Source organism: Maylandia zebra, linkage group LG4 (genome assembly GCF_041146795.1).
Source record: "Maylandia zebra isolate NMK-2024a linkage group LG4, Mzebra_GT3a, whole genome shotgun sequence".
In the NCBI taxonomy this organism is placed as follows: Eukaryota; Metazoa; Chordata; class Actinopteri; order Cichliformes; family Cichlidae; genus Maylandia; species Maylandia zebra.
The window spans coordinates 11,025,111-11,051,299 of NC_135170.1; the positions used below are offsets into that span (position 1 = coordinate 11,025,111).

The window sequence follows — 26,189 nt, forward strand, 5'->3', positions numbered from 1 at the left end:
AAATGTGTTATGTATGTGGCTATAGTTAACAGTGATAGTAGTTAATTGTAGTTTGTAGGATAATGATAAATATGGGTGACAGTTTTGTGGCAAGGGGGAACGAACTAGGGTGTGGCATTGATAAATGTTTAGTTTACAGTGAACATGTTCACTTCTCTGCCTTTACATATTTGGCAGTCCTTTTGTCTTGTCAGATATGGTGTTGACAATCAGGTAGGCGGTTTAAAGTAACTAGAAGATGACCAAGCTATAAGGTTAAGCCAGGACACACAGCTGAAAATCTCAATGAAAGTTTGTGAATGAATTAATGCATAGCCATCCTGCAGCTTGCCTGTGACTGAAAGAGAGACTCGAGACAACGTGAGACAACATCACAAGTTTTCAGGGCCATAAAGGTCATTCACTCATTGGAGCAGGTTATGTTCAAGATAACAGATCAACACTTACAAATCCAAAGCCTACTGACCAATCAGGTCTCTCTGAAAACACTGTAGTTATTCCCAGAAGAGCCCACAGATCAATGAGTTGACAGTGAGATGGTCTCAAATTTCTAGCTTTCCATTAAGATCAATAATAAGGGACTTTATCGCTTGTTTTATTTTTTTGCTGCCTGCAAGCTTTTTATAACCAATCAATTCTACATGAGAGTCCTAAAGTATTGCAGGCTTGTTGACCTTAAATGCCTTCTATTCACCACAATTATGATTTTTTGGCATCTCACGATCATTAGACACCACAAGATTTTAGCTCAAAGAATAAGGATAAACATATGACAAGACATGATGATGATGATAAATCTTTATCCCGTTTTGGGAGTATTCGTTTGTTACACAACTGAGATGGTGAATAAGAATATATTAATGATAATGATAATATTATCTGGTAGGTGCCTCTCTGTCAGATATATTGTGATAGCATGTGGCAGTGGAGCTGAATCACTGTTAGAGAAGGTGGTCATCATTTTTGCTGCATACATTGAAGGATCTCAGCTTCAACAGGAAAGAGCCATCGGAAATGGAGACAGCAGAGTCTCCTGTAGAGCTACTATACCGTCACCAAATCAGACAAAGCTCTGCCTAATCTCACAAACTGCAGCCTGGCTATCAGGTAGTCACATGGATTCCTTGTGGACAAGTTTACTGACATTTCCTATAGCTTTTCTTTCAGTAGAAGCGGCTGAATCCATTAAGTCCGATCTGTTCACAGGTAGTGATGTTAGTGATAATACTGGCTTGCACAGTTGTCATCTTTTGCCAGCTTTCCTTTCTTTAATTGCAGCTGAGTTTCTTTTCATCTTGGATTACATATTTTATTTCCTCTTTTTCTCTCCGTGTTATAGTTTGTTCTTCTTTTGAGGATTATGAAAACAGTTTGGTTCTGCCCATGCTGTGGTGTCACTGCCTCTTGGATAACCTTTCAGAGTGCCATTTTCACGTGATTAGCTGGTGTAATTGCTGACGTTAGGTTTAGTTAAACCGGATTATTTAAAAGTTATCTTGGCTAAACTGATCTCAGTGCCTTAGTCACGTGGTACAAATAGGTGCTATTTAGCTGTTGATAAAAAAAAAAAAGAAATTGAACGATTTAGAGTGAGTGAATCTTAACAACTAGTATGTCTCTGCGAAAATTAATTTTCCTTAACACTGAAAAAGACTAGCAGGGAGGAGCTTACGTACACGGAGGCAGATCCTCCCAGTTCTTTGGAAGGAAGCGGAAATGAGCGTCATAAACCTTATGCTAGTGGCTAGTTTTTTAGGCTTCTAGGACGGGTGTAAGCGACACCACACGTACCTTGCTGGTTGCCTCTAGAGGAAGCAGGGAGTGGATAATTACACGACAGAGTTTTGCTGGGTTTTTTTATACAGTGACACTATCGAAACGGAATATCTATAGTGGTGAGTTTTCAGTACGCGTTTTGTCAACTCAAAAGTTGTGTACTGTTTTATTTCATGACGCTGTTTTAGTGAAGTTCAGTAACGTTAGCTGGGCTAGCAGTAGCAATAACAGCTTGCGCTATGTTTAAAAAAAAAAAAAAGATGTTTTCTTCCTTTCCACATATGCTAGCGTTAAACTAGCGACTAGGCCTCGGGTGCTAAGAAACACCCCACACTTCTTTCAGACCAGCCACGAGCTTTAAGTGATGTCGATGTCAGATGGTCCGGTGCGGAAGAATTGAGGTTCGGGTTTGATAACCATACTGCATCGCAGTTATTGTTGTCCGACCGTTAGCCGGTATGCTAGCTGTAGCGTTCTAGAACAGTGGGCGCAGTCTGTTGGCTGGAACGGAATCGATTCACTCGAGCGCGACTAAAAGAAAAAAAAAAGAGGTATAAAACCATACTCTGTTGCTCTCCATGCCCTTTTTGAAATGAAAAAAAATTCCATATAATTTTCACAATAATATGGGCGTGTGAGAAGGTTGTCATGTTTAAGGTTAGCTACAGTCTGCCTTTGGACTTCAAGCTTCCCTTTTTAATACTAAGCCTAATGCCACCTCTGACAGCGACGATGCCTTTTGTTCTTTTGTTTTCGGTAACGCTGACTAGCGATGAGTTGTTTGGCGTTTTGTTATTGTAAAAGACACAAACGAAAGCGAATGTAGTAACGTTTTGGACTTGATGATGCCGGTGACGGCAACTCGTTTTCTCTAGAAAAATATGTCATGTGTCGTTTGTTATTGCCTAATAGTTAAGTTCTCAAAAATAAAAAGGAAATGCAGATTTTCAAAAGAGGAAAAATGATTTCTCATCCGTTTGGTGTTCCTCTGTGGTCATCTGGTGGACTGTCAGGTTTAAAGGCCTTATTAGACACACGGTTGTATTAGCGAAAGCCCATCAGGGCTGTACGGTAGCATATTAGCAGCAAACTAATTAGATAGCTTAACTTTATCTGTTTAACTAAATAGCCGTAGGTTTAGCCAGCGTATCACTGTCATCTCTACTTAAGTAACCACCGTCTTATCTTTGATCGGGCCAGGTGGTTGGTTGTCTGGAAGGTCTGTTGAAATTGACACTCGATAGAGTGAACTTTGTTCCCTTATCCTCTGATAATTTCTGGTTAGAGCTTTGCCACTGGTCATGAAATTGTGCTGTGTTTTGGAGGCTGTTCAGAAGTCAAATGGGAATAAAGTTGAATCGTATGTCCAGTATGCATTTTTAGTGAAAATTTAAAGACTAAAAATGCAATATAGACTATTTTAATTTTGCTTCGTGGGTTAACATTTGCCTGTTTAGTTATATTTGTTCACGTTGGGGTTTTTTGGTTTGTTTTTTTGCAGGTACCTTTCTGCCACCTTTATGTGAGGTCTCAAACCTAAGGGAACGGGTCATTGACTGGAGGAGAGACGCAGAGAAAGTATTTGATCACAGAAGCCTGGATACATTTTTTAGTTTGTTTTTTTTTCTCTTCAGTCACTGAAACGGCTGCAGATAAGCAGTTTTACAGCAGCTATAAGGACCATGGAGGCCATTGCCAAATACGATTTCAAAGCTACTGCTGATGATGAGCTTAGTTTCAAACGTGGAGATGTCCTCAAGGTCAGTGACAAGTATTTGAGCATTAAATGTTAAGATTTGTCTGTTTTGCTCATAATTATGCAACTCTGTAAGGTGTATTCTTGCCCTAAGGTTTTGTTTTTATCCATTACTGGCACTGTTGAGTAAAAGTGCCAATAAAGCGAAATCTCGGCAGTAGTGGGCTATTATAGAAGGAAACAAAATCTAACACATCAGGTAGTTTGGGATGTAGCTCAATATCCAAAGTTCACCACTATCATGTGATTATATGCTTGGTATTTACATTTGATGGCATAACCTTTATGGTTAAATGTTTCTGCTATTTTTAAAATCATGAATTATTCAATTAAATGCATTTCTATAGCACCAAATCACAGCAACAGTTGCTTTAAGGCACTTTATATTGTAGGGTTAGAGCCCTCTAATGGTAGAGAAAACGCCTACAAAGAGACAATTATTGTAAATGGACATCATCAATGTGACTTTTGAGAAGTCACAATAAGAGATAAAAGCTGTAAAGGTTTCTTTTATGGACTAGTAATATAAACCTGTGGTCAAGTCTTCCTCATCACAGTAAATTGCTTTTGTGGCCAAGGTCTGCTTTGCTTTGTGATATAGGTGGAATGAAATTAGGGGCAATAACATGCAACATGCCAAATTTTGTAGTTTATTATTGGGGGTGGGGGTTGTTTTTGTTTGAGTTTTTTTTATTTTTTTTTTATTTTGTTGTTTTATCATTTAGTTTTACTTTGCAGTCAGCTTTGGCAGACAAGTTGACGGTTCTGTCAGGGGAATGGGTGCCGTTTTCCCTGAAAAAGAGATTTGAGCAGAGTCTTGAAAAGACTTCTTATCACAGCAGGAGGGGAGAGGCCTAGAGGGAGAGAGAAAGTCAGATTAGGAAACACTGAGCTAAATATAAATTCTATTAAATTTGCATATGAGACGAGGAATTATTGAACTTTTTCACTAATTTCTACTGCCAGCTGTCTTGTCAAGAAATCTCAAGCTTTTCACCAGATGGATGAGTTCCATCCAAGAAATTAATAGGAAATGGGGTTTTTTCTTTCAGTTTACACAATTAAATATTAAATACATGCATTAGTGACTGGGAAAGTCACGTACTTCTGTAAAAAACACTTAGAAAAATCGAACACATATGGCAACATTTTATTTTGGGGTTTTTGTTTTCTCTTCTTCCTTTTTCTGTTGTAATTTTCGAACCTTAGATTTTACTTTTCCATTCCTCATAATGCATAAAATATGTTATTTATGTCTTTGAAGAATATAAAATGTCTGATCTTTCGTGCCCACTGGGTATGCAGGTTTGAAATTTAAAGAAAACTATTCATGTTCTCATTCATTGTTCCACACTAGTTGATGACCATGGGGTACTATACTGTAAGTGCACTGCGATAAAGGCTACAGAAATAAACGTAATACAGTTTGTCTCAACAGAAAAGGACTGTAAAACGGGGAAAGAAAGTCAGGATGAATGTTGCCCCGAGCAGTGTCCATATTTCATCTGAATCATTTCTTGGCTGCTTTGCCCATAGGACCAATTGTTAATTTTTGTGGAATTGAATGTAAGAATTGGCATGATTTTTGTAGATTCCCCCCCCCCCCCCCCCCCAGTTTCTTTCATCCTCTTTTATCCAGTTTTTTTCCTCTTTTGTGACTCACCTCAGTAGTTGTGCATTAGTCTAAGCTTTAAATGTTTCCCCCTCAGGAAACTTGCGATAAAGGGGAACATACTCCTGTCATTCACTGAGTTACCCTCGCGCACACACGGAGGCAAGCTCCACTTTGATGTCTTACTTGCTTTGTTGAGCTTTAGTGAGCCCAGAATCTCAAAATGAGATTGACTACTGAAATGAGATTAATTGGCATTACCTCTGGGAATTTAAGTAATGATTGTATATAATCTTAAGTTATGTGACCTGTGGAGGAGCATGTCACTGAGCACATTTCTTTATTTCAGTGTGGACTGTGCTGAGTAAACTCTTTTGAAAGCGCTTTTTAAATGTTACATGGTTGTTTTGGAATGCTGTCCTCATCAAGATCGTTCCCATTAATTTGCCTAGTTTTCATTTGGAAAATATCTGATGCTTGTGTAACTTGGGCTGCAGTTGCTGCAAGCTCTTTTGTCAAACAAATTTAGCCAAATATACTAGCAGAATTTAGCTTAAGTGTCATGGTGAGCTGACATACTTACTACAGAAATTTGACAGAGCCACAACAGAACTGAGAAAAGAGCCTCAGAGAATCTGCACTGATTGCACTGCTGGAGCTCAACAAGACCTCCCTCTCTTACTGTGTCACAGTGTGAGAGGTGGGTGATCCGGTGCTTCATGTAGTGTTTGAACTTTTTTTTTTTTTTTTTTCTTTCAACTGAGAACTGCCTTCTTGTTTACTTGACCTCACCACAGTCATCTCTGTAGCAGGGTTCTGGCTTCTTATGATGGGGGGATTTTTCAGGGTTGGGTTGTCTCATCGCTTTTGTCCTCACCATCTCTGCTGTAGTGTGAAAATAACTTCATCGTGCACTGTACCGTTTACTGAGATTTTTCAGAGTGATGGATGAGCCTCTCAATTGTCCAGGACCTGATGAGAGATTTACCACCTTCACACAGTCCATGTTGCTGCCTTGGCCTGGCCCTTGAAAGTTGGAATTTGAATGCCGCAGTCCTGGATGTTATCCAGTGGCAGGATGTTACCAACTGAGCATTTTAAAGGCTTTGTCTACTCATCCATCTTTATGCTGGTCCCTTGGATTTAGAGTGTCTGCAGCCTGAACTAACCTCTGTCACAAAAAGGTGATTAGGTCGTCATACTGGTCTCTAGCTGTAATACTTTTGGCTTTTCACCCCATCCTCTTCTGTGTGTACCATGTGGGTGTTTTTAGGCAACAGAATTCCAATAGTCAGCTGAACGTTTTCCAAGGCCTCACCTGATAAGGAAGAGGCCTTGTCCTGCCACTGATTAACTCATTGAATTGTAGAGGCCGTCATCTTTGGCTTCTAGGTGTGGAGGCCACACCCCAGTCCATGTTTGGCCGAGTGTCAATTCAGGATATTTGTGTAGCACTCAGCAGGGTCACACTGGACACATTTTTGTGCTTTCACAAGCTTGATGTGGAGCAGCTGTCACACTGGACTGTGCAAATCCGGTTCATCAGCTCCAGCCTTAAAGCCTTGCTCCGGGTCAGTCTAACAGAAGTCTAATGGTAGTGGTCTCAGCTTGTGTCCTCAAATCTTTTTTTGTTGTCTACAATCTCTTTTAGTCCAAGAATCCAGTATTAGATTTAATTTTTCCACTCAAGAGCCTGCTGGACATTAACGATGTAACTATGTGGCTGCCGTTGATAACTGTCAGTTAAGCCTGTACTCGTGATTGAGCTAGTAATTAGTCTTAAAAAAAATTTCTGTTTTTGTTTTATGCAAGTGGCACAATGTTAAACCTGTAAGAGCAGGATGTTGTGCATATTGTCATTGTTTTTTAAGTGTAGGATAGTCCTAAGTCCTTGAAGATCAGCCTTTGCAGTCATAACTGACCAACCAGCCTTATGTCAGTCTGTAAACTATCTACTGTTTTGCATTAGCTACAGTCATTTTAGTGAAATGAAGATGCGCAAGTTGGTCTGTCTCTTTCTGACTACCTCACTCTGTTTGACTCAAGGCTGAGAGTAAAGATCAGTTTGATTACATAAGTTATTTAAACATTAATACCAAATTCCCGTCTTAATTGGTAACATTACGGTAAAAAAAGAAAGAGAGAGAGAAGGTCTAAACTGTTAAACACATTGATTTGCCTGATGCAACACAGCATACTTCATACATATAAAGAGAGCCTTTCTGAGGTGGACTATATTAGTTGGGGCTCCATTGCTTCCATCACCAGTGCTATCTGGCTGCTGATACTAATACTAAACAGCTTTGCTCTAAGGACAAAGGGTCCCACTCATGAGAGAGCAGCCCTGTGTTAAGGCTTTGCTTGTATGTAGCATCCTTAACTTTACACCATTTTCAGTATCACTCGGAGATGGTGGCCTCACGTTGGCGTTTTTAAACAGCGTCTCATCTAAGGAAACATTCTTAACCACAAATGTCAAAATAATCATCTAGTGGTGTATGAGCTCTGGGTGCAGTACCAGATATACTTGGAATAAAAAGCAGTAGTCTTTTACTGAATTGCCTGTTTGACTTAATGTTACTGGTAAATTCTAGTACTAGCTGCTATAACATTAATACACACCTAATATGATGGTGTTGCAGAGATGGTTTGCCTGTATTTTTACATTGTGGCCCTTTGGAAAACGAGTCTCAAAATCAGTTTTTGAATAAAGCGACTTTTATCTTTATCAAATCAGCTTCAAAATATTTCCCAGCTTTTGTCCAGGCAGCATTTAGCCCAGTGTTGGGAATTGTTCCACTGGTTTTAAACGCACCTTTGGTGTGCAGGGCTAGTTTCAGTTGGTACAGTGTTTTGGGTTTTTTTTTTTTTTTTTTTTTTTTTTTTTTTTTTTTTTTGTTGTTTTGTTTTTTTTTGGGGGGGGGGGGATCCTATTGGTATTAGAATTGCATTTGGATCATAAGATGCTTTGGCCTGAACACCCACCACATGTGCTGACTTTTTAACTCAATTGGCACAATGGCTAATTTTCAAATCAGTATGTCAAATTAAAGTTTTCTAACTAGACGAAAGTTGTGATGAATGATGCCATACTACAGCAAAAAGAAGCTTATTCAGTTTTGTGTGTTGATGCAAATTTATTAGCAATGATTATTTTTCACTAGTGTGGTTTACTGTGGTCAGTCATACTACTTTGTTTTTTAATGCATAAACTGGCTGGCCCCTTGTTAGGCTATTTCTGTTTGCATTCTTGATACTGTTACAGCAACCCATTTAAGAATATCAATCACATTAAAAGGAGTCTTATCTTGCCCACTGTCACAAAGATATTTAGAAGTCATATTCTATTACTGTCAGCCAACTAGCGAGCACTGTGTTTAGCCCATCTGGTTCCCTATTCGGCTTCCGAGTAATTTGCAGCATGGAGTCATACACCAACATTGAGTTGTCTCATTTTTCTAGGTTAGTAAGTTGGGAAATAGAGTGACATAAGACATGGTCTACCCTTCCAGTGTTTCTTCACAGAACATTTGTTTTGCAGTTTCTTTGTTTTTTGTTGTATTTGTTATAAACAGAGTTTTCTTTTAAAGAAGCAACCTAAAATTAAATGCATTTTATAAACTACTGTCTATTAAAATTAAGGCTGTGACTCTTTATTCTTCTTATTTGCTCCTTATCAACAAATGGCAGACGAAGCTGTGACAACAACCTTCCTGTTTTAGCCTTGCAATTCATCGTTACAACTTCTCTTAATCTGACCGTACAGAGAGGTTAGTCGTTTAGACTTAAACCCATGCTTAGGTGTTTTCAGAAATTCATAATTCTCTGGCATGATTTTATGTGTAAAATGGCTCGCAGTACAAGTGTGCTGTGTGTGGGCCCATGACAAATTTGCATAGTGCAGACTAGCTTGGTCTCACAGTGTGATTTCCCATCATGCATAGACAAAAAAGGGGAAGATACCATATCTGGCAGCTTACTGTATTTCCAGCATTTTTGTGTCATTTTTAACTGTGGTTCTTGTCTCAGTTACAGATGTTGGTGTTCTTTACTTTTTCAACACACACACACACACACACACACACACACACACACACACACACACACACACACACACACACACACGATTCTTTTTAGTCAGTTTTCTGTGTCAGAAATTGCATCTAGAGGCAAAGCAGCATGCATGAGGAGGCTACAGTCAGATCTGGTCATTGCCCCCAGCACTGCACACTTGTTCTCATTTCTTCTGTAAATAAATAAATAAAGCTTGCCCATCCTCCTAGTTTGCAGAATTGTCTCCCATTAAAATATCCTTGAACTGCAACTGTAAAATATGCTCTGACAACACTTTAAATAACTAAATAAGTTTTAAATCTGTAGGCAAGAGTTCAAGTTATGCTACTCTGTCAGTATCACATTTCGGGCATTAATGAAATTGGATGTCTTGTATCTGCCAACAAAGGAGAGGACTAATATTTTGTTATGCTGAGAAATCAAATACAGAGTGTGCATTCAAAGACTTGTTGACACGTAGGGTTGATGATATATGCTGCAGTTTGAACTTCCTTTTGAAAGAAAGAAACTTTGTGAATACAACGAGTTAGTTTTGGCATTTGTCAGTGAACACTCCTCACCACATTTTCATATATTTCTGCTAGCTACATGAAGGTCTTCTCTAAATATGAGTAAACAACAGCTTAAACATAAGTTCTAAATTTTGGGTGTATTTAGATCACAACATTTGGTTTTGACGTAATCTGAATATTAAGGTGGTTTTCTATTCAAAGAACTGTATTATCACCACCCACCCACTTTGTCCTGGTGCCCCAAACCTATTTTAAATCATACTTGGCTCAGTCTGTGGTAAAGTTGTCTAGTCTGGCCTATTAGCATGTCCATGCATCTATATGATTTGTTAATACTAAAGCTTAGCTGTTTTCACATCCTGTTTGATGTGTCTTCCAACCCCCAGCAACTTCCTGTGTTTCCACAGCAAACTCCAGCAGCACAGTGTGCATGTATTACACTGTAACACTGAGTTTACAAAGAAAAGTACAGGCGTTGCCCTTTCTGACATAGATAAACCTAGGTGCTCACCATACTCACTGTAGAATTGTTGTCAAATTACTTGCCTGTGCTCTTTTTTTCAAAAACTGCTCTATTAATACCCCTCTGTAACAACCTGTTCTTCTTTTGGGAGTTGCATAATAAAGGAAGATGGAGCGTTTAGCCAGTTACTTGACTGCTTTCTCACAGTCTCTGCTGCTTAATGACACCCTCGTCGCAAGTTAGGGAATTGATTTCCTTTTGTCCTCTTGACCACTAAATGGAGAAAAAAAAATATATCAGTGCTATCTTTTAATGCTTGAATATTTTGAAATGATAAGTCTAACTTAAACTGATGAGCTGTTGTAAGATTTCACAGGATCCAAATACTGCTATTTTTATTTTCCTTTCCATCATTGGGTTTAGGTTGGCCACGCTTTACTGTGTATTTCTTGGCCATCTTTGTAAACCAGTGCTGAATTTGACTATGACTAGCTTAAGGGTCAATAAATTCATGCTGTTTTAATAGAAATTTGACTTTTACACTGCCAGAGACTTGTAGGATCTCTGTGTCGTCTCGGAGACTGCATGTATTGAGATCAGATTTGTGCAGGAGCAGGCTATTTTCTGATTAAGTGTTGAATTTCTGTAGAGAATGATTGGATAAATATATTTATTTGCTTCTCTGCCTTTCTGTTCTTTGTTCAATTTCAAATGGTTCTCAATAATATGTCGATTAAGTCAATTTATCATTAATGTTTCTTTAAAGTACAATTTGTAACTGGTGTCTGCAAAGCAAAAATCCCATTAGTGACATCAAAATATAATCTATGCGATGTAAAGTTATTTTATTCAAGGCATTCTAGAGGCTAAGGCTCAACCAATATTAAATTCTACAAGTCATTGGAAGAGCTAGGCGCATTACTGCATTCATGAATGACACAATGTTACAGTCAAAAAGGGTCAGTGGTCAGCTTGAGGGAGTCAACATTAGTTACCACTTTCCTCTTGTGACAGCACACATTTGTTTGGTGCCAATGGATAGCGATAAGGGGGGGGGGGGGTTATATGAGCAAATATTGCCTAAGGTTAGTAATGGAGGAAAGTGTGTTTGAACTAGCCTTTTTCCTGTCCTGTTCCTTTGTCATTGTTCAGAGTCAATACACAACAGCAGGTCTGAACAGTTCACATACAGTTGACCCAGCGAGTGCACACTTTGAGCTGATGGCTGCCCAAATGACCATGGTGTACTTAGTCTCTTATGCCTGCAGCTAACACTTGAGTTGAAATCTGCTCTCTTGTATTGGCACTCTCCTTCCCTCTTCTCTGTGGCCTTGCTTGATAGTAACTTGTTAGTGCAATAAATTGTCTGTGCTAAGAGCCATCTGTAGACCATACGCAGCAGTCACACTTTCACAACTGATATTCAGCCACTTGACAAAGTATTTGGGACTGAGTAGACAACATGTAATGTGGCGACACGTGGCATTTGCTTTGTGATTGACAGCAGAAAGTAGGTTAGTGCAACTTCATTTTTTTTGGGTGGGGGGTGGATCATAAATGTAATACTATATCATTAAATGTAATTAATTGCACAGTAGTACACGGTTTATATGAAGCTGTCAAAAGTGGCTAATTAAAGTAAGTTGTTATAAAACTATTAAAGGGCAGACCTTTAAAGTAAACTGCACTGAAATTAAAATGGTTGATAGTGCAGGTGATGGACACTCATTCCGTTTTGTAGCTGTGAACTAAAAGTGCCCTTTATAAAGAGATAATAGTGTTGACCATGCTTACTTTAAATAGGTACTTCCTCCTTACACGTCTGCATTTGCTAAAAGAAATGTGCGTATAACCTAAAGATGTGGCCATCATAGACTCACATTAGCTCAGTCATTCAGTAATCAGCAAAGGCAATCTGTGTGGCTCATTAAATCAGTCTTCCAAAGTAGTAATGAAGCCAGCTCAAATCTCTTGACTGATTACTGATGTCACCCTCTCCACAAACGGAAAAGCCTTCATCAATACCCTTATCAGTCTATCCTAACAATACATAATATAATTGATCTTTTTTTTCTCTCTGTATGCCCTCAACCATTTCAGTGGCACAGCAGGTGCAGGTTAGATGTTGTCGCAGATATTTCTGAACAACCCTTGGATGCAGCCTTCAGTGAATTCACAGGGTACCACATAAAAAAAGAACGTGTGCACTTTGCAGAAGAAAACATAGCCTCTCTGCTCTGAAAAAGAAATGGCCTCATTTTATGTGATTTGCCCTTGAGGACTTTTCCTAAGCTGATCACAAGGAGTGTGAATCTTCAAAGTGCTCTCTCTCCCTCTCCGTCTCTTTCTTGCTAGCTAGCTATTTTGCTCTCTTGGTCTCTCTTGTCACACTGTTTTTTTTTTTTTTTTTTCTCTTGTTTTTCCTCTCTCTGCCTGATCCTGCGCCTTTCCTTTCTTTTTTTTTTTTTCTCACTAGTCATTCCCTCTGAGTGTTAAGTTAGAGCTGTAATTAGGTCTCGCTATTTCTCATCTTCACATCACTCCCTGATGATGCACCATAAAGACACTGACAGCTGTATTTAAACCAAAAAGTTATAATTTATTCTCTTTCTGTCCTCCACCCCCTTTTGGGTGTCCTCAGCTTTTGTTCCCACTGTGCATAGCATAGGAGATGGCCCACAAAAATTGATATGGCCATGGTGACCTGTATTCACTGGCACAACAAAAAAGTCACCTTGGACTGCAACTAGCCTAATCTTGTTGCTTCAAGTGCAACAGTTGTTATTAATAGATACAATTGTCTAAACTGTCACGTCTGTTTACTGCACAACAGATCTGTGGTTTTTACGCTCCATCCATTAGAAGGAAGAGTGCACTGAGAATTAAACCTGGTATAAATAGCATCTTGGTGTGAAAGAGCTTTCCTTCTCTACTTTTTATATGTGTATGTATAATAAAATCAGCTTAATTATAACAGGGTCCTTTCTAATGATTTTAAAAAGATTGACTGTTCTGTATGGTTTTCTCCATTATTGACAGTTATATCCTAGATGCATTATTCCAGAAATGATAAAGATTTTTCTTTTTCTTCATTACCTTTTACACAATGCGTCCATCTTTAACTTTGTTTCTGTTTCTTTCCCAACGAATACTAGTTTGGTACAATGAAAACAATGTTGTTTTCAGTCCATGTAAACTGGTTATTCCCCATGTGCCAGTAAAAGCACTTTGAGAACATATCAGGATTCAGTTTATTTCTGGTTAGATGTGTAATGAGTGTTTGAAAGCACGATTTTTGCCCTGTAATCTTTGCTCCACATTTGGTAGTGACCTAGAGCATTGTTTTAATTAAAATAGTGTTTCAAGCCTTGTTTATTAGAATCTAATGTAATCTGTGTCTTTTTGCATCAGGGGCACACTCATTGCCTTCCTGGCTCTTGCCTGCCCTGCTCTAAGTCTGCTACCTCCCTGCTGGGAGCAAAAGAGGTCAAACTCATTCTGAGCTTCTTTCCCCCCCCCCCCCCCCCCCCCCCTCTCTCCCCTTAACGTCTCTAAATCTGCTGAAGTTTTAATTCTGTCGCTCCATCGGTCTCAAAGTACTGTTGTCTCTCTTTTGAAAACAGATGTAGGGTATCTGGTCGGTGATGCATTAGTGTGGAGATTCTAAAGACTATCTCAGGATCCTGTGCACAGTCTTTAATTTGGCACACACACTATCAATCTATTATGCATACCCTAATAATACACTCAAAGGGCTTCTGCTTTTCCTGACCTTTTCAGTTTTGTCTGCACACTTATATCTATAGAGTCTGCCATGTTGGTTTGAAATGAGCTTAGTTTGTTCATGAAACCAATCAATTACCCATTATTATGATGATGATGATGATGATGATATTATTATTATTATTATTAATATTATGTCTTATAAACTTCAGGAAATGATCTTCTTCTTCAAATGGGTTGCTTTAAAAAAATAATAATAATTTTAAAAAAAATATGTAGGCTCTTAGCTTTGGTTCACAGAGTCTTCTTACCCGTGACTTACAGTGAATTTGCTTATTAAAACTGTATACTATTCTTGTAACTGCTAATTTTCTGTCGTCTGATTAGATAACCGAGCAATATTTGAAGTATGCCAAGGTTATCCTGTGCCGTGCAGTCAGAAAACAGATGAGTCTCTATCAGGTCCATTAGAACCAATGGCAGATCCATTAGTCTTTGGCCTGTGAGGGTCAGATGAAGCTTTAGCGTGTCTGTGTTTCTGTCTGGGCCCCTCTCTGACCTGCTGCACATTGAGATTAACCCGCAGTCCAAGGTAATCCCTGCTGCTGATTTATTGCAATCCTGTGTGGACTTTGCAGACATGTGCTTTATTTAGCAAATTGTTTTTTTTTTTCTGCAGCAGCTGTGTGTATCCCAGTGTACCTCACTTTCTCGTTTTAACCAGTATTTGGTTATATGACCATTTCCACTCATGCTATCGTAATTGTGGATGTGTCTTCTCTTCTTTCATAAGTACATTTTGTAGCTTAAAGCTTGGGATTTAAGGTAATCTCCATGCAATCGTTACATATACTCCATATCAAATACTGACAATAATGAACAGATGACTCTATTGTTGTATAGGCCCTCTGATAGACAGTCATAGCAGCTTTTGGTTAACAGTTTTCTCTCTCAATGTAACAACATAACAGAAGAATTTAGTACCTAATTTCTGAAGTTTTCATTAGGGATGTTTGGATTTATCAGTCGGAATTTGCCTATAAGGCGCCTGTTGGCCTATCAGCAAATATGATGACGTTCACTGATGGCAATGCCTGATGGGTGTGTGTCCCATCGACTTTACTGTCCTTATGTTGTGGCTCGAGTTTAATATTTTTAATTTGTAGTGTTGAATTTGCCCAGATAGTGTGGTGAAGAGGTGAAAGACTTTTAAACATTCAAGTGTAATTTACATGTTATATTTCGTTTTCCATTTTTATGGTTTCTGTCATTTCCCCTTTTGTACATTATGTTTGTTTTTTTTAATCATTGGCAGCTGCAGGGCAGATTATTTTTAAAACATCAGCTCTTTTTAGTTATGCATAAGTGAAGAAATCCTGTTATGTGGCATCATTTTCTGTACATTAGTCTAAATACGCGTCCTCTGTAAAGATGACTGGGCTCTGAAGATAAAGGGCATTGAAACACAGCAAGCATCATTATGACATGGATTTATTCACTGTATTGTACATTTTATTTTATACACACATGCTAAATTAATAGTTGAGGACTGCCATGACATTTATGCATCTATAGTGTGCACTAAATTTGTGGGTGGAAGTTGTATATTATTTTAGAGTGTGTGATGGAAAGAGCTGGGGGAGGAGGGAGTCTATAGCGGCAGCTGTGGAGGAGATAATCCTCTGCCTGCGTCTCAAATAGAAACTCATACAACTATTGTGGTTCAATCGGATTACAAAGGAAAAAAAAATCTTCAGAGAAGGGGAGGGAATGTGTATCATCCACAGAAATGCAATGGCACAATACTTGCTCAGCTTGGACAGGAAAAAAGCACAGTCAGACAGAATGCTGTGGTTGTCTCCTCTATGGTTTCAAAAAAAACTGCCAACCTTGCAAATATTTTATTTCTGCTTTTCCTCGTGGACTGCCATTCTTTCAGTTTTGAAAGCCAACCCAGAAGCATTCAAATGGAAACCACTAATAAATAGTTTTTTGACCATGTTAGTTCCCTCTTTAAACATTCACCATGGTAACTTTGTGGCTGGAGGTCCTATAATTTTAACAAAGTAGAGCACATCTTCAGGTTACGTGAGATGATTTTACTTCCTTGCTTATTAAAAAGTTTAAAAGCTTCTCAGACTGTTTTTCTATGACTCGGGGACATGCTGCTTGAACACTGGAGATAATTTTAATTGTTTTTAAGATTTGAATGCATTTTTAACTGTTACCTGTTAACTATTTTCTCACAGGTATAAGAAAAAACTAAAGCATACAGTATAATGCAGCAACCTCAGTGCTCTGTTATTAACTTTAGTCATGGACTAAGTTTGAGTTCAGGAGGCCTAATGGCATATTGTGGCGTCTAGCAGACAGTCAGTCTCTACAGTGATAGAAAAGAGACATGATTCACAAGTGACAAACTTTAATTCCGGTAAATATATTTGTAACCTACTCTACACTTTACTGTATTTGATTGTGAAGGGGCTCCATTGTTTCTAATGTCTGAATCTAATGTGATCTTGTCACCTAGCTGAAAATGAAATGTAAAATGCCATTTCAAGTTTCATTTTCAGTTGCACATTCAGTCTCCTTTGCTCATATCAATCTACATGCAACAATTAATCGAGCTGAGAACGTTTTTTTCCTTGAGGGGGGTCAGAGTGGAGGGTGACTTGAACAGCACGACTGATGCTGCTTTGGGTTGAAGGGTGCTTCAGCAGAGTGCCTGCTTGCCAACAAGTGGGCTTGAGCCTGGGTCATGAAGATGAATCATTGCCTTTCTTACTTGTTGGCAACTCTTCATCCTACACTAGAGTACAAGAGCACATTTTGTACTCCTACAGTATTTGTTGCTTTAATGTTTGTTTTTAGTAGATGGGAAGAAGACAACTAAGATTTCTTGCCACCTCTACCTCATACGCAGCACTGCTGAAACCACAGGGTGCACACTGTATGCTCATTTCTTGGATGAGTTCTACTTCATCATACATAGATCAGGCAAATCAGTCACTCGCGCCATCACATGTTGCTCATGATTGTGCGCCCAGGGCGCTGTTTCTGTCTCAAAATGATCCACCCTGTGAGTCAACAATTTATGCGACCATGTACAGTATATGGAGTGTGTGTATTACAAAACTGACTTGGCGTTCCCAATATCTCAAAGATATCGTGGGTAATAATCAGTCTTTGCTTTTGACTTTTTCATTAAATCTTCTCTTACTGACGGTGTTTCAGTTGAGCATGGCCTGGCTGTTAGTGATACAGTTAATGGTTTGATTTCTGCATATTAGTCTGCTAGTGTTGCTCTACAAATTTCTGTCAGTTGATCCAATAGTCTGGGCCATGCAGTAACTTGTGATCAATTATTTAGGAAGCATGAATGTGTGCTCCCCAGATCTGCTCCGTTGATTTGACGCCCACCCTCACTTCTTTTCATTGCTATCATAAAGTTTTGTGATTCAGGAAAAACTTTCCCTACCATAAAATGTACTGGGATATTGTTCTCGGATTTAGTCTTACATTTATGATCTGAATTTTTCTGTAGACCTAGGATGACCTGGAAAAACTTGTATTAGAAGCTATAAAATCTCATACAGCCTACCACCAGATTAAACACCTTTTTGTCTTGTCTTGTTATGCTCCACTTGCAGTAACTATTCAGCTTTGTGTTTGCAGAGAACTGAATGATGCCACACAGTATTAGTCTGGGTAGTCTGTCTTTCTAAAGGCTTGTTCTTAAAAGGCCAGTTTTGTGTGCTTGCATCCATCCCAGAGGCTAAGGCCCTTTGACTTGTGTAGCTCTGACAGTGCTACATTCACTAGGGAAAACACAGTCACTCTTTCTTGTACTTCATTGTACTACAGTTCTCCCTGTATCCACTGTTGCACATGCGAATATGGACACATCTACCTTCCCACACTTCATTGCATTTTCTTTTTTCCCCTCACTCTCTAAAGCCGCTCCCTTATTGAGTAATGCTGGTCTTGTGCAGGGTTAGCAGCTGGGGAGTTGAGGGACAGCTGGCATTCTGCAGGCAAATAGACCCACATCACTCACTGGGCCAACAAGACAGCTGTCTGGGGATGGGCAAAGGGTAAATTGTGAATTTAAGTGGAGGGGAGGGGGGCCAGCAAAGTGGGAAAATGTGACTATAATAGAGGGGCACGTTGATGTGTGATGCTGCATTAGGGATGGGGTGCATACTCTAGCTAAAAATATTTTCTCCAAATTATGCAAAGAAAGTCTGATCCAAGATGGTGGGGGGATTTTAGCAGACGTTACTCGCTCAGAACTGAACAGTCCTTCAACTCAGATTTCTGACTGGATGACAGAGTGGAGCTTAATGCCAGTACTGCTTTACTTAAAAGCTTCTTAAAGAATCAAACAAATGACAGCTTGGTTGTGTAACATGTGTGTCACATATTTATTTCATTTCAGGCTTTATACACTGCTGGTGCTGGGCATAAGTCATTCTTGGATAGGATTTGAATCCTTTTTGTGTTGTCATTCACATAAAAGCTATGTGACTGTAAGCTAGAGCTTAGTTTCCTTCAAATCTACATGTCAAGATGCTGCTTGAAAGCATAAACATGTTACCAATGTTATGTAATGCATAATTAACTTTAAGGAGGGATGTAGTGTAATTCTTCAACTTATATATTTGAAGCTAAATTATCAGCGAAGGCTTTTCCACAAGGATATGGAGACCCAACTATTGGGGTCTATTTTACAGGGCATCTGATGCTCAGTATTTTATGCTATTCACAGATCTCTATAATTGTCGGTTTCAGTCAAGTGGTGAGTGGTAAAGAAGGTTTGGTAGGGGAGCATCAAAATTCTTAGCTTTAAAATAAGTTTTCCTCTTTGTGTCAGGGAAACAAAGAATCCCTTTTCAAATTTCTCAGCTCTTCATCCCACAGTTGACCATTTAGCGAGGGCAGAATTATGCAACATGCCAGATAAATATCTGCCACTGATATCTCGGAATGGCATCTTATCTGCTGATATGCCGATCTCAGTCAACATGCTATTATTGGCCAGTACTAATATTTGGCTGCAACACTGAGATTTAAAGTTCTTGAGCATTCCTTATTTACATCTCCCTTCTCTGAGAGTAATTTTTGTTCCTGCCTGCTGTTGTTTAGAATGGCACAGATGTGAGTGCGATGATCTCAGAGTAACACGTTGTGCTGCTGAGAATGGAGTACAAACACAGTTAGGCAACGTAACACAGGGGATCGTTCAGTAGCATTCTATAGCGTGCTCCTCACACACACATCATGGAGACAGATTCTGCCCACAGAAATCAGGGTTACAAACCGAAAAAACTTGTGTTAAAAGCCACACTATCGTTGCGCAATTGTCAACATGCTGTCACAGGTATTTTCTGAAGTAGCTTCTGAAAATTAGGATGTTCTCTGTCTTTGCAGTTAGATTTGTCATCAGTTATGTTCCTAATATTTGTGAAACACCTACAACCCCTCCTCCCTACTCGGCAGGAAACTGTTTCTCATCTGAGCACATTTAAAGCATGTCAGGGCGAGCATGATGCAGTCATTATCTACCATTATACTCCCATCGCACTGAATCGGAGACAAGAAATATATGAAACTTCTGGTAGGCTCTGTAATTGACTAATAATAATAATAATAATGGATCAAGTGACGTGACATTCATTTAGATTAAGATTTGGGGTTAACATTGGGAAATGCCCAAATACTATTTTTTGGTTGTTGTTGTTTTTTTTTTTTTCCCCTCTTCTCTTGCATGACCTCCCTCACACGCATTCATTTAGAGGCACATTAAATTGTGACACACATGGTTGAACCACAAGCCCAGCACACCTGCACTGTGGTTCTGTCTTGTCAGACTTGAATGGCCTCACAGCTGTCTTGTGTCTCTCTGATATTACTGGCTTGTTAGTTTCTATAGCTTTAAAGTTTAGGACACATTTATTGTTCTTTTGCCAGCTTAAATCTATGGTTGAAGCTACATTTGATTTAAGCTGCAGGCTGCTTTTGCCTCAGTGTTTTTGTACTTTGCTAATATTTACCAAAAGCTTCTCTAGTATGCAGTACAATCACCACCTTGACATAACAGGAAATTAAACCAGTTGCCGTAAGGCTCAATTTATGTTTGCTTTTCATTTGTTGACATTTTAACTTGAATGACCTCTCTGTTTTGTTTTGGGGTTTCTTTTCTTTTCCAACACCAGGTATTAAATGAAGAGTGTGATCAAAACTGGTACAAGGCAGAGCAGGATGGAAGAGAAGGCTTCATCCCCAAGAATTACATACAGATGAAACCCCATCCGTAAGTATTGTCACTTATGCATCTGTACTCTTTCATAGCAAATCATTAAATTGGACATATTAACTGATTTTTGAAGCGTGAACAGGGGAGCTTTTGTTCAGTGATATGCGCAACCTGAGCAGACTTGACCGAGTGTGAGGGTAAGAGAGAGCCCTTGAGATCACTCCTGGCTTGATCCTCAAGAGGACAATTACCCCTGGACCTGTGCTTAGTGCCAAATTAGCTCTCTCTTTATTAACGTGCTCAAGGCCTCTTACAGTTAATTGAATATTGACCTACTGCAGCATTGCTATCAGATGTGCCTTTCAAAGGAGATCTTATTGATCAGCCTTTTCTTTAGTGTGCGTTTGCCTATCATTTGTACAGATTTAACAACAATACTAAAGTGTTTGCAGAATTTTATTATTGTTATGGGGAATCGATTTTCAGCTGGGCTTCATGCATCATCTGTAGTACTTCAGTCCGTCAACAATACTTATAATTGTATGATGGTTCTCAACAGTGTGGCTTTTTTTTTTCCTGTTTAAAAACATGTTTCCTTATCTGCTTCATAATGAGCATGCTGTGAGCAGATATTGTGCAGGCCCTCTCAGACACAGTTAATCTGCTGCCATCTGAACCTAAAAACTGCTGAATTTGTTCCCCAGTTGCTTTCCTTAAATGGCAACATGACAAGCTTACTAAGTTGTACGTACTTCTCACTTTCAACTCAGCACAAGTCAGATGTTCACTGAGAAAGACAGCCAGGTTGTATATTTACTGTAATGTTTACAGATGGAACTATTCAATACTGTAGTGAAGTAGAAATGGTAGTGACAGCACTGATATCGAGTTTTCTTTGTTTTGAAAATAAAGAGCCAAAGCACCAGGCACTCGCACTCCCCAACAGAACTGCACACACAGCTGTGCTGTACAGCAGTTCGCAGAAGAGCATTTCTGTTTCTCTTACCAGTAGTAATGATGTTTTGTGGGTTATCCGTGCGGTTATGTAATAAGAACACAAATGGTTTCAATAATTCCCTCTCACAGAGGTGAACGTGTTTCTGATGCCAGTACTTCTGTTTTCTTGGCTCCAATATTGCTCTGCTATTACTTTTATCAAATAGGGAAAGGGACTCTGCACAGGCGCACTGTCCTGCCAAGCCTGATACAAGATTAAGAGTTGGCCATTACATTATTGATCTTCACCGATGTGTAAAGGAGCCAAGATTTCGTCTTTGGGCTGGCTATACTTTTTAATTATTTACACAAGTAAAAAGCCTTCACTTGCTTTGTCTCCCATTTTTCTCTTCCTCTCTCTGCCAGTCTTTATAAATCTCACTCACTGTGATATATTAAGCTGCTTTCACTCACAACAGAAGCACTGCAGCGCTGAACGTTTCTCAGCCTGTCCCACTCAGTCAACCTGGACCCTAAACACACTTAACCCTGCAAGCTTGTTAGTACAGAATCTGTGTAGGGCTAGATAAGCTAGTAGTCTAATAAATTTGCATAGAACACAGTAGTGGGCAGTAAGTGCTGTACCCAGCTTCTCTAACCAAACATTATTTTCACTAGTAAACAGATTTAACGATTGGTAAATGGTAAACAGATTTGCTATATTTTAGAAATGACTACTGAAAATAATTATCCCAGCATTGTCCTGTGTTCAAGTGTGTAAAAAGAAAAAAAGAGTGCACTTTAAAATCTAATAAACACATCTCAAAACCTCAGAGTCACTCATTTCTAAGCCAATGTGAGAGTTGAGGTCAAGCTGTGTTTTCATTGCTCTTCATGTGTGGTTTTTAGAAAGATTACGAAAGTCTACGAGACCCTTTTATCATTAACAGAACCTATTTAATTTTAATATGGAGATCACTTTCCTTTCTTGAAGATAGGACTGACAAGTGCTCGTAACATTCCCCTTACTTCAGTTGTGTATTCGTAAAACACCGCTTTTGGCTTGGTAGATGCAAAAGTCAAGTGAGGTTGCGCAATATTACTGTAAAAGGTTATCAGATAAGGTTTTAAAAGGGACCTACAATACAGATTTATAAATAACTTTCTATAAATAACGGTGTGTGTGTTAAACCTAAGCTTGCAGAAACATGTTTTTTAGTCATTTCTTAAAAGGAAAGACTTGTGTAGCCAAATTCCACAGACTGGGTTCAAAGTGACTCAGTAGGATGTTGTTTATGGTAAAAACAAAGTAAAAGTTGCTTTTTTTTGTTATTTGTTTGTTTTCTATGGATGTAGTCTCAGTCATATGTTGTTCCTTGTATAACTGGGCTCGAAGCCTGCCACCTTTGGGAGAGCTTGGTGTTTTGTATCATCGGTCATGTGACACTGAGTCCTCTCTGCTCTCCAGGTGGTTCTTTGGGAAGATTCCCCGTGCCAAAGCAGAGGAGATGCTAAACAAACAGAGGCATGATGGCGCTTTCCTCATCAGAGAGAGCGAGAGTGCACCGGGGGATTTCTCTCTGTCTGTGAAGTGAGTATCACATAGAAACAACTAGTATCACACTTGGTTATCTATAAATACAGTTTACTATTATCATTATATCAGCACATGGTTTCCTGACATTTGATCAGGTTCCTAAGTTTCCATATTTGGCATGTTTGAGTCATCAACAAAGCCACTTCCTTATTCTGGTGAAGTCTCAGTGATGCCCTCCAGTGGCCAGTGTTTGCCATGTTGGACCGGAGCCTTCAGTGTTCTTAACTTTACAGCCGACACACACACACATTTCCTCTTGTCTGTCTTTGTTCATTCTGTCCTTCTGGAAAGAACAGTAGGCGACATGTAAAGTTTGATGCCAAGATATGGATCTTAATTACTGTCTGAACTGTTCTGATTCCAGTTAGTTGCTTTGGAACAAATGCCAATCTGTTACCAGCATGTTGATTCATTTGACTAATACTTACAAGGCTGTCAGACATCCCTATTTGATAAGTGGTGGTTTGTATGTGTAATTTGCACTGCCTTCAGGGCATCTAGGTACTTCTGTCAGAAGTTGTCGCTTACTGTCCCCTCTGTGACCTTCTCTAGGTTTGGAAATGATGTCCAGCACTTCAAGGTTCTTCGTGACGGAGCTGGGAAGTATTTCCTATGGGTGGTGAAGTTTAACTCCCTCAATGACTTGGTGGAATACCACCGCTTGAACTCAGTCTCCCGCAATCAGCAGATCTTTCTTCGAGATATAGAGCAGGTCCCCCAGGTAAGACATGACACGCACATAGCGAAATGAGCTGTGGGTTGGAAGTCTTTTTCTTCTCTTCCCCCCACCCCCCAAAAAAAAGAAAACGCTAAAAAAAAACACGCGGTGCAGTGTCTTTGACAGACTACTGTACGTAGATTTTTTCTAGACACAGACATGCGTTTAGCATCTTAGTATTCGGATTTAAAAGGACCGCACATGAGGGCAGAACGATTAAGACCAATATGTAGTTGTGCACTTTTCATTTTCACTTGCACATCATGCAGTGCACATGTGTGAGTGGAGGTAGTTGCTTTGATTTCTGACTGTTTAAAGGTATATGAGTAAAACTGAAATGTTATGTTGAAGCAGAATGGAAAACTGTCCCTCAAATTTGTATGTGCGTATTCTGAGGACATGTTTTTGCTTAGATCATTTGCATTAATATTTTGGAGATGAGTAATGCAGATGCACGATTTGCCTGATCACACTGTGTTATGTTGTTCTTTCACTGGAGAATATGTACAAACACAGCTGTCAGTGTTGTGGCAGAAGGTTGATTAAAAATGTCCACAGGTGACCTGCTGTCCTGGATTCCAAATTGGTTATGAACAAGGTTTAGAAAAGAGCAGCTGATTATTTGAGAATTGCAGTTGCATTTTCAGCTAGAGGAGATTATACTCTTCTGAAGCTATTAAAGAACTCTTGGCTAATGTGTCAGTATAAAAACCATAGATGGCAGCCAGACGTCAGATGAAAATCTAGCAACTATTTCTGTAACACGTGATCTCTTCTCTGACAACCCTGCATGTTAACGTGCAGCTGTGTTTGGACGCTCGGATTGAATCTTGATGTCACCTTGAACTAGCAGTAGTGGTTTTGTAGTGGTGTTGGATGCGGTAAAGCTGCAGACTGAGGGACATGTTGCAGGGTTAGTTGCACAGAGGATGAAGAGGAAACATGAGTCAAACTTAAAAAGATGAGAAGAAGTTGCAGGTAAACCAGAGGAAGAGAGAGACTGACAGAGAGTCAAGTGTATCTGTGGGTGTCAGAGGCAGGTAGTGGGAGAGGACATAGTGAGGTAGCAAGTGTGTGTGAGCAAAAGCTGCAGACTGCAGAGGTTTCATAAAGATCACAAAGCAGAAAATGAAATGAAGGAAACTGCCGATTTTTGAAGCTTCACAGAATTGATTTAATTCGTTGTAGTCATGGATATTGTCTGTTATTGTGGCGTTAGGCTGTAGGGTGCTCAGAACATGAATTTTGTCTCGTTTACAGTTGAGTCGGTGTGGATTCCAGTGTTTTTCTTTAGTTTCATTGCATCCCCGTTGCTGCAGTTTTGCTAACCATCATCTTTCGATCCCGCAGAATCCCACATATGTGCAGGCGCTCTTCGACTTTGACCCCCAGGAGGAAGGCGAATTGGGTTTCCGACGCGGCGACTTCATTCAAGTCCTGGACAACTCTGACCCCAACTGGTGGAAAGGAGGCTGCCACGGCCAAACGGGCATGTTCCCTCGCAACTACGTCACGCCTGTCAGTCAGAACATGTAAACAGTCAGACCATGTAAACAACAACAACCACCACAACAGCAACCATCACCACCACCACCATCATCATCGTTTTTGATCTCATCTGAACCCCACCCTTCCCAAACCCAACCCCCTTCCCACCTCTCTCTCGGCCATCCCACGATAATGGGAGCAAAGAGAACGCAAACAACTGAAAGACAGAGAATAAAAATGACAGGAGCAACGCTGTCGTGGGCGACGCTGTGTGGGTGACAGCTGAGCAAAAAAATCAACTTTTATATGTGCTGAGAATGTTCACAGTGAACGCCTCAGCGAGGACCGAACTGTCTTTGAGGGAAATCTAGATGCAGCATACATTAGCGTCCTGCTTCAACCGTGAAGATAACCAAATGATTCAACCGCTCCCACAGCTGCTTCTGTCTCCTCCTTAACTTCCTAACAGTCTGCCTTTCTTTTGTTCTGCTTTCTTTGCCACTTTTTGTTTTAATCAACTGAACGAAGAGCCTACTGATGAATCCTAACTCTGTTTTAAAGAAAAGAAAATACATAAAAATATATAAAATTTAAAAAAAAAAGAAGAAGAAACTGTTTTAGAAATGTACAAAAAGAAGAGGAAAAGATGATTGCATCAACAATACATAAAGTCTCCATGTTTAAGATCATTGGCAGAGAATTGTACATCAGCCTCAGGCTGCATAAATAAATCAATTATAGAGAGAAGTCATTTTTTTAAGAATATATATTATATATTTGTATGTGTTTGTCTGTTTTACCTCTCATCACAAATTGTTTTGGGGTTTTTTCCATTTGTAAATTATGTTCAATCTTCTGTCAGTCTGAATAAGACCTAGTAGCTCTAGAATGTGATGAATTGTCAATTTTGTTTCGTTTTTTTTAACCTTTACATTATCTGAGGGCTCTCAGATAAAACCACATGACATTTAAAGGGTCACAAGTTCCATTTGAAAAATGTTTTTGTCTGTAACGCAGAGAAAGTAAAGTCGATTCTCTGAAGAAGTCCTGTCAGGAAGCTAATGTTGACCAGCATAGCAGAGCCATGAATGCTGCAAGAGCTGTCACACAGAGCCCTGTACATAAAGGTCAGCAACCTTTCCGAAAGCCAATATATTTATTGCAGCCATTTTTCTTTTTTACCAGGGCAGTGAATGTAGCTGACAGAGTCTATAGACACAAACATGAGGGAAGCTAGGTCGGAGAACTGAATTTCACAACCACGCAAGGGATTTTAAG

General features: G+C 39.4%; 1 protein-coding gene across 2 annotated transcripts; it reads left to right on the forward strand.

Moving 5' to 3' along the window:
- Positions 1–1,724: 1,724 nt before the first annotated feature.
- Positions 1,725–25,805, forward strand: grb2b (growth factor receptor-bound protein 2b). 2 transcript variants are annotated; one of them, XM_004562994.4, is made up of 6 exons: positions 1,725–1,895; positions 3,278–3,536; positions 20,132–20,229; positions 22,577–22,699; positions 23,258–23,426; positions 24,774–25,805. In XM_004562994.4, the coding sequence occupies exons 2-6, from the start codon at positions 3,459–3,461 to the stop codon at positions 24,957–24,959; spliced, it is 654 nt and encodes a 217-aa protein (XP_004563051.1). In that variant the 5' UTR covers positions 1,725–1,895; positions 3,278–3,458; the 3' UTR covers positions 24,960–25,805. The 2 variants fall into 2 exon arrangements, with proteins under 2 accessions (XP_004563051.1, XP_012777818.1); XM_012922364.4 differs by having other exon boundaries at positions 3,411–3,536.
- Positions 25,806–26,189: the final 384 nt, after the last annotated feature.

Bases quoted from the DNA above. Each gene is read 5' to 3' on its own strand.
- grb2b (XM_004562994.4), top strand. From the start codon at position 3,459: ATGGAGGCCATTGCCAAATACGATTTCAAAGCTACTGCTGATGATGAG. The intron at 20,230-22,576 runs GTAAGTATTGTC...TCTGCTCTCCAG, and splicing joins ATACAGATGAAACCCCATCC to GTGGTTCTTTGGGAAGATTC. The intron at 23,427-24,773 runs GTAAGACATGAC...TCGATCCCGCAG, and splicing joins ATATAGAGCAGGTCCCCCAG to AATCCCACATATGTGCAGGC.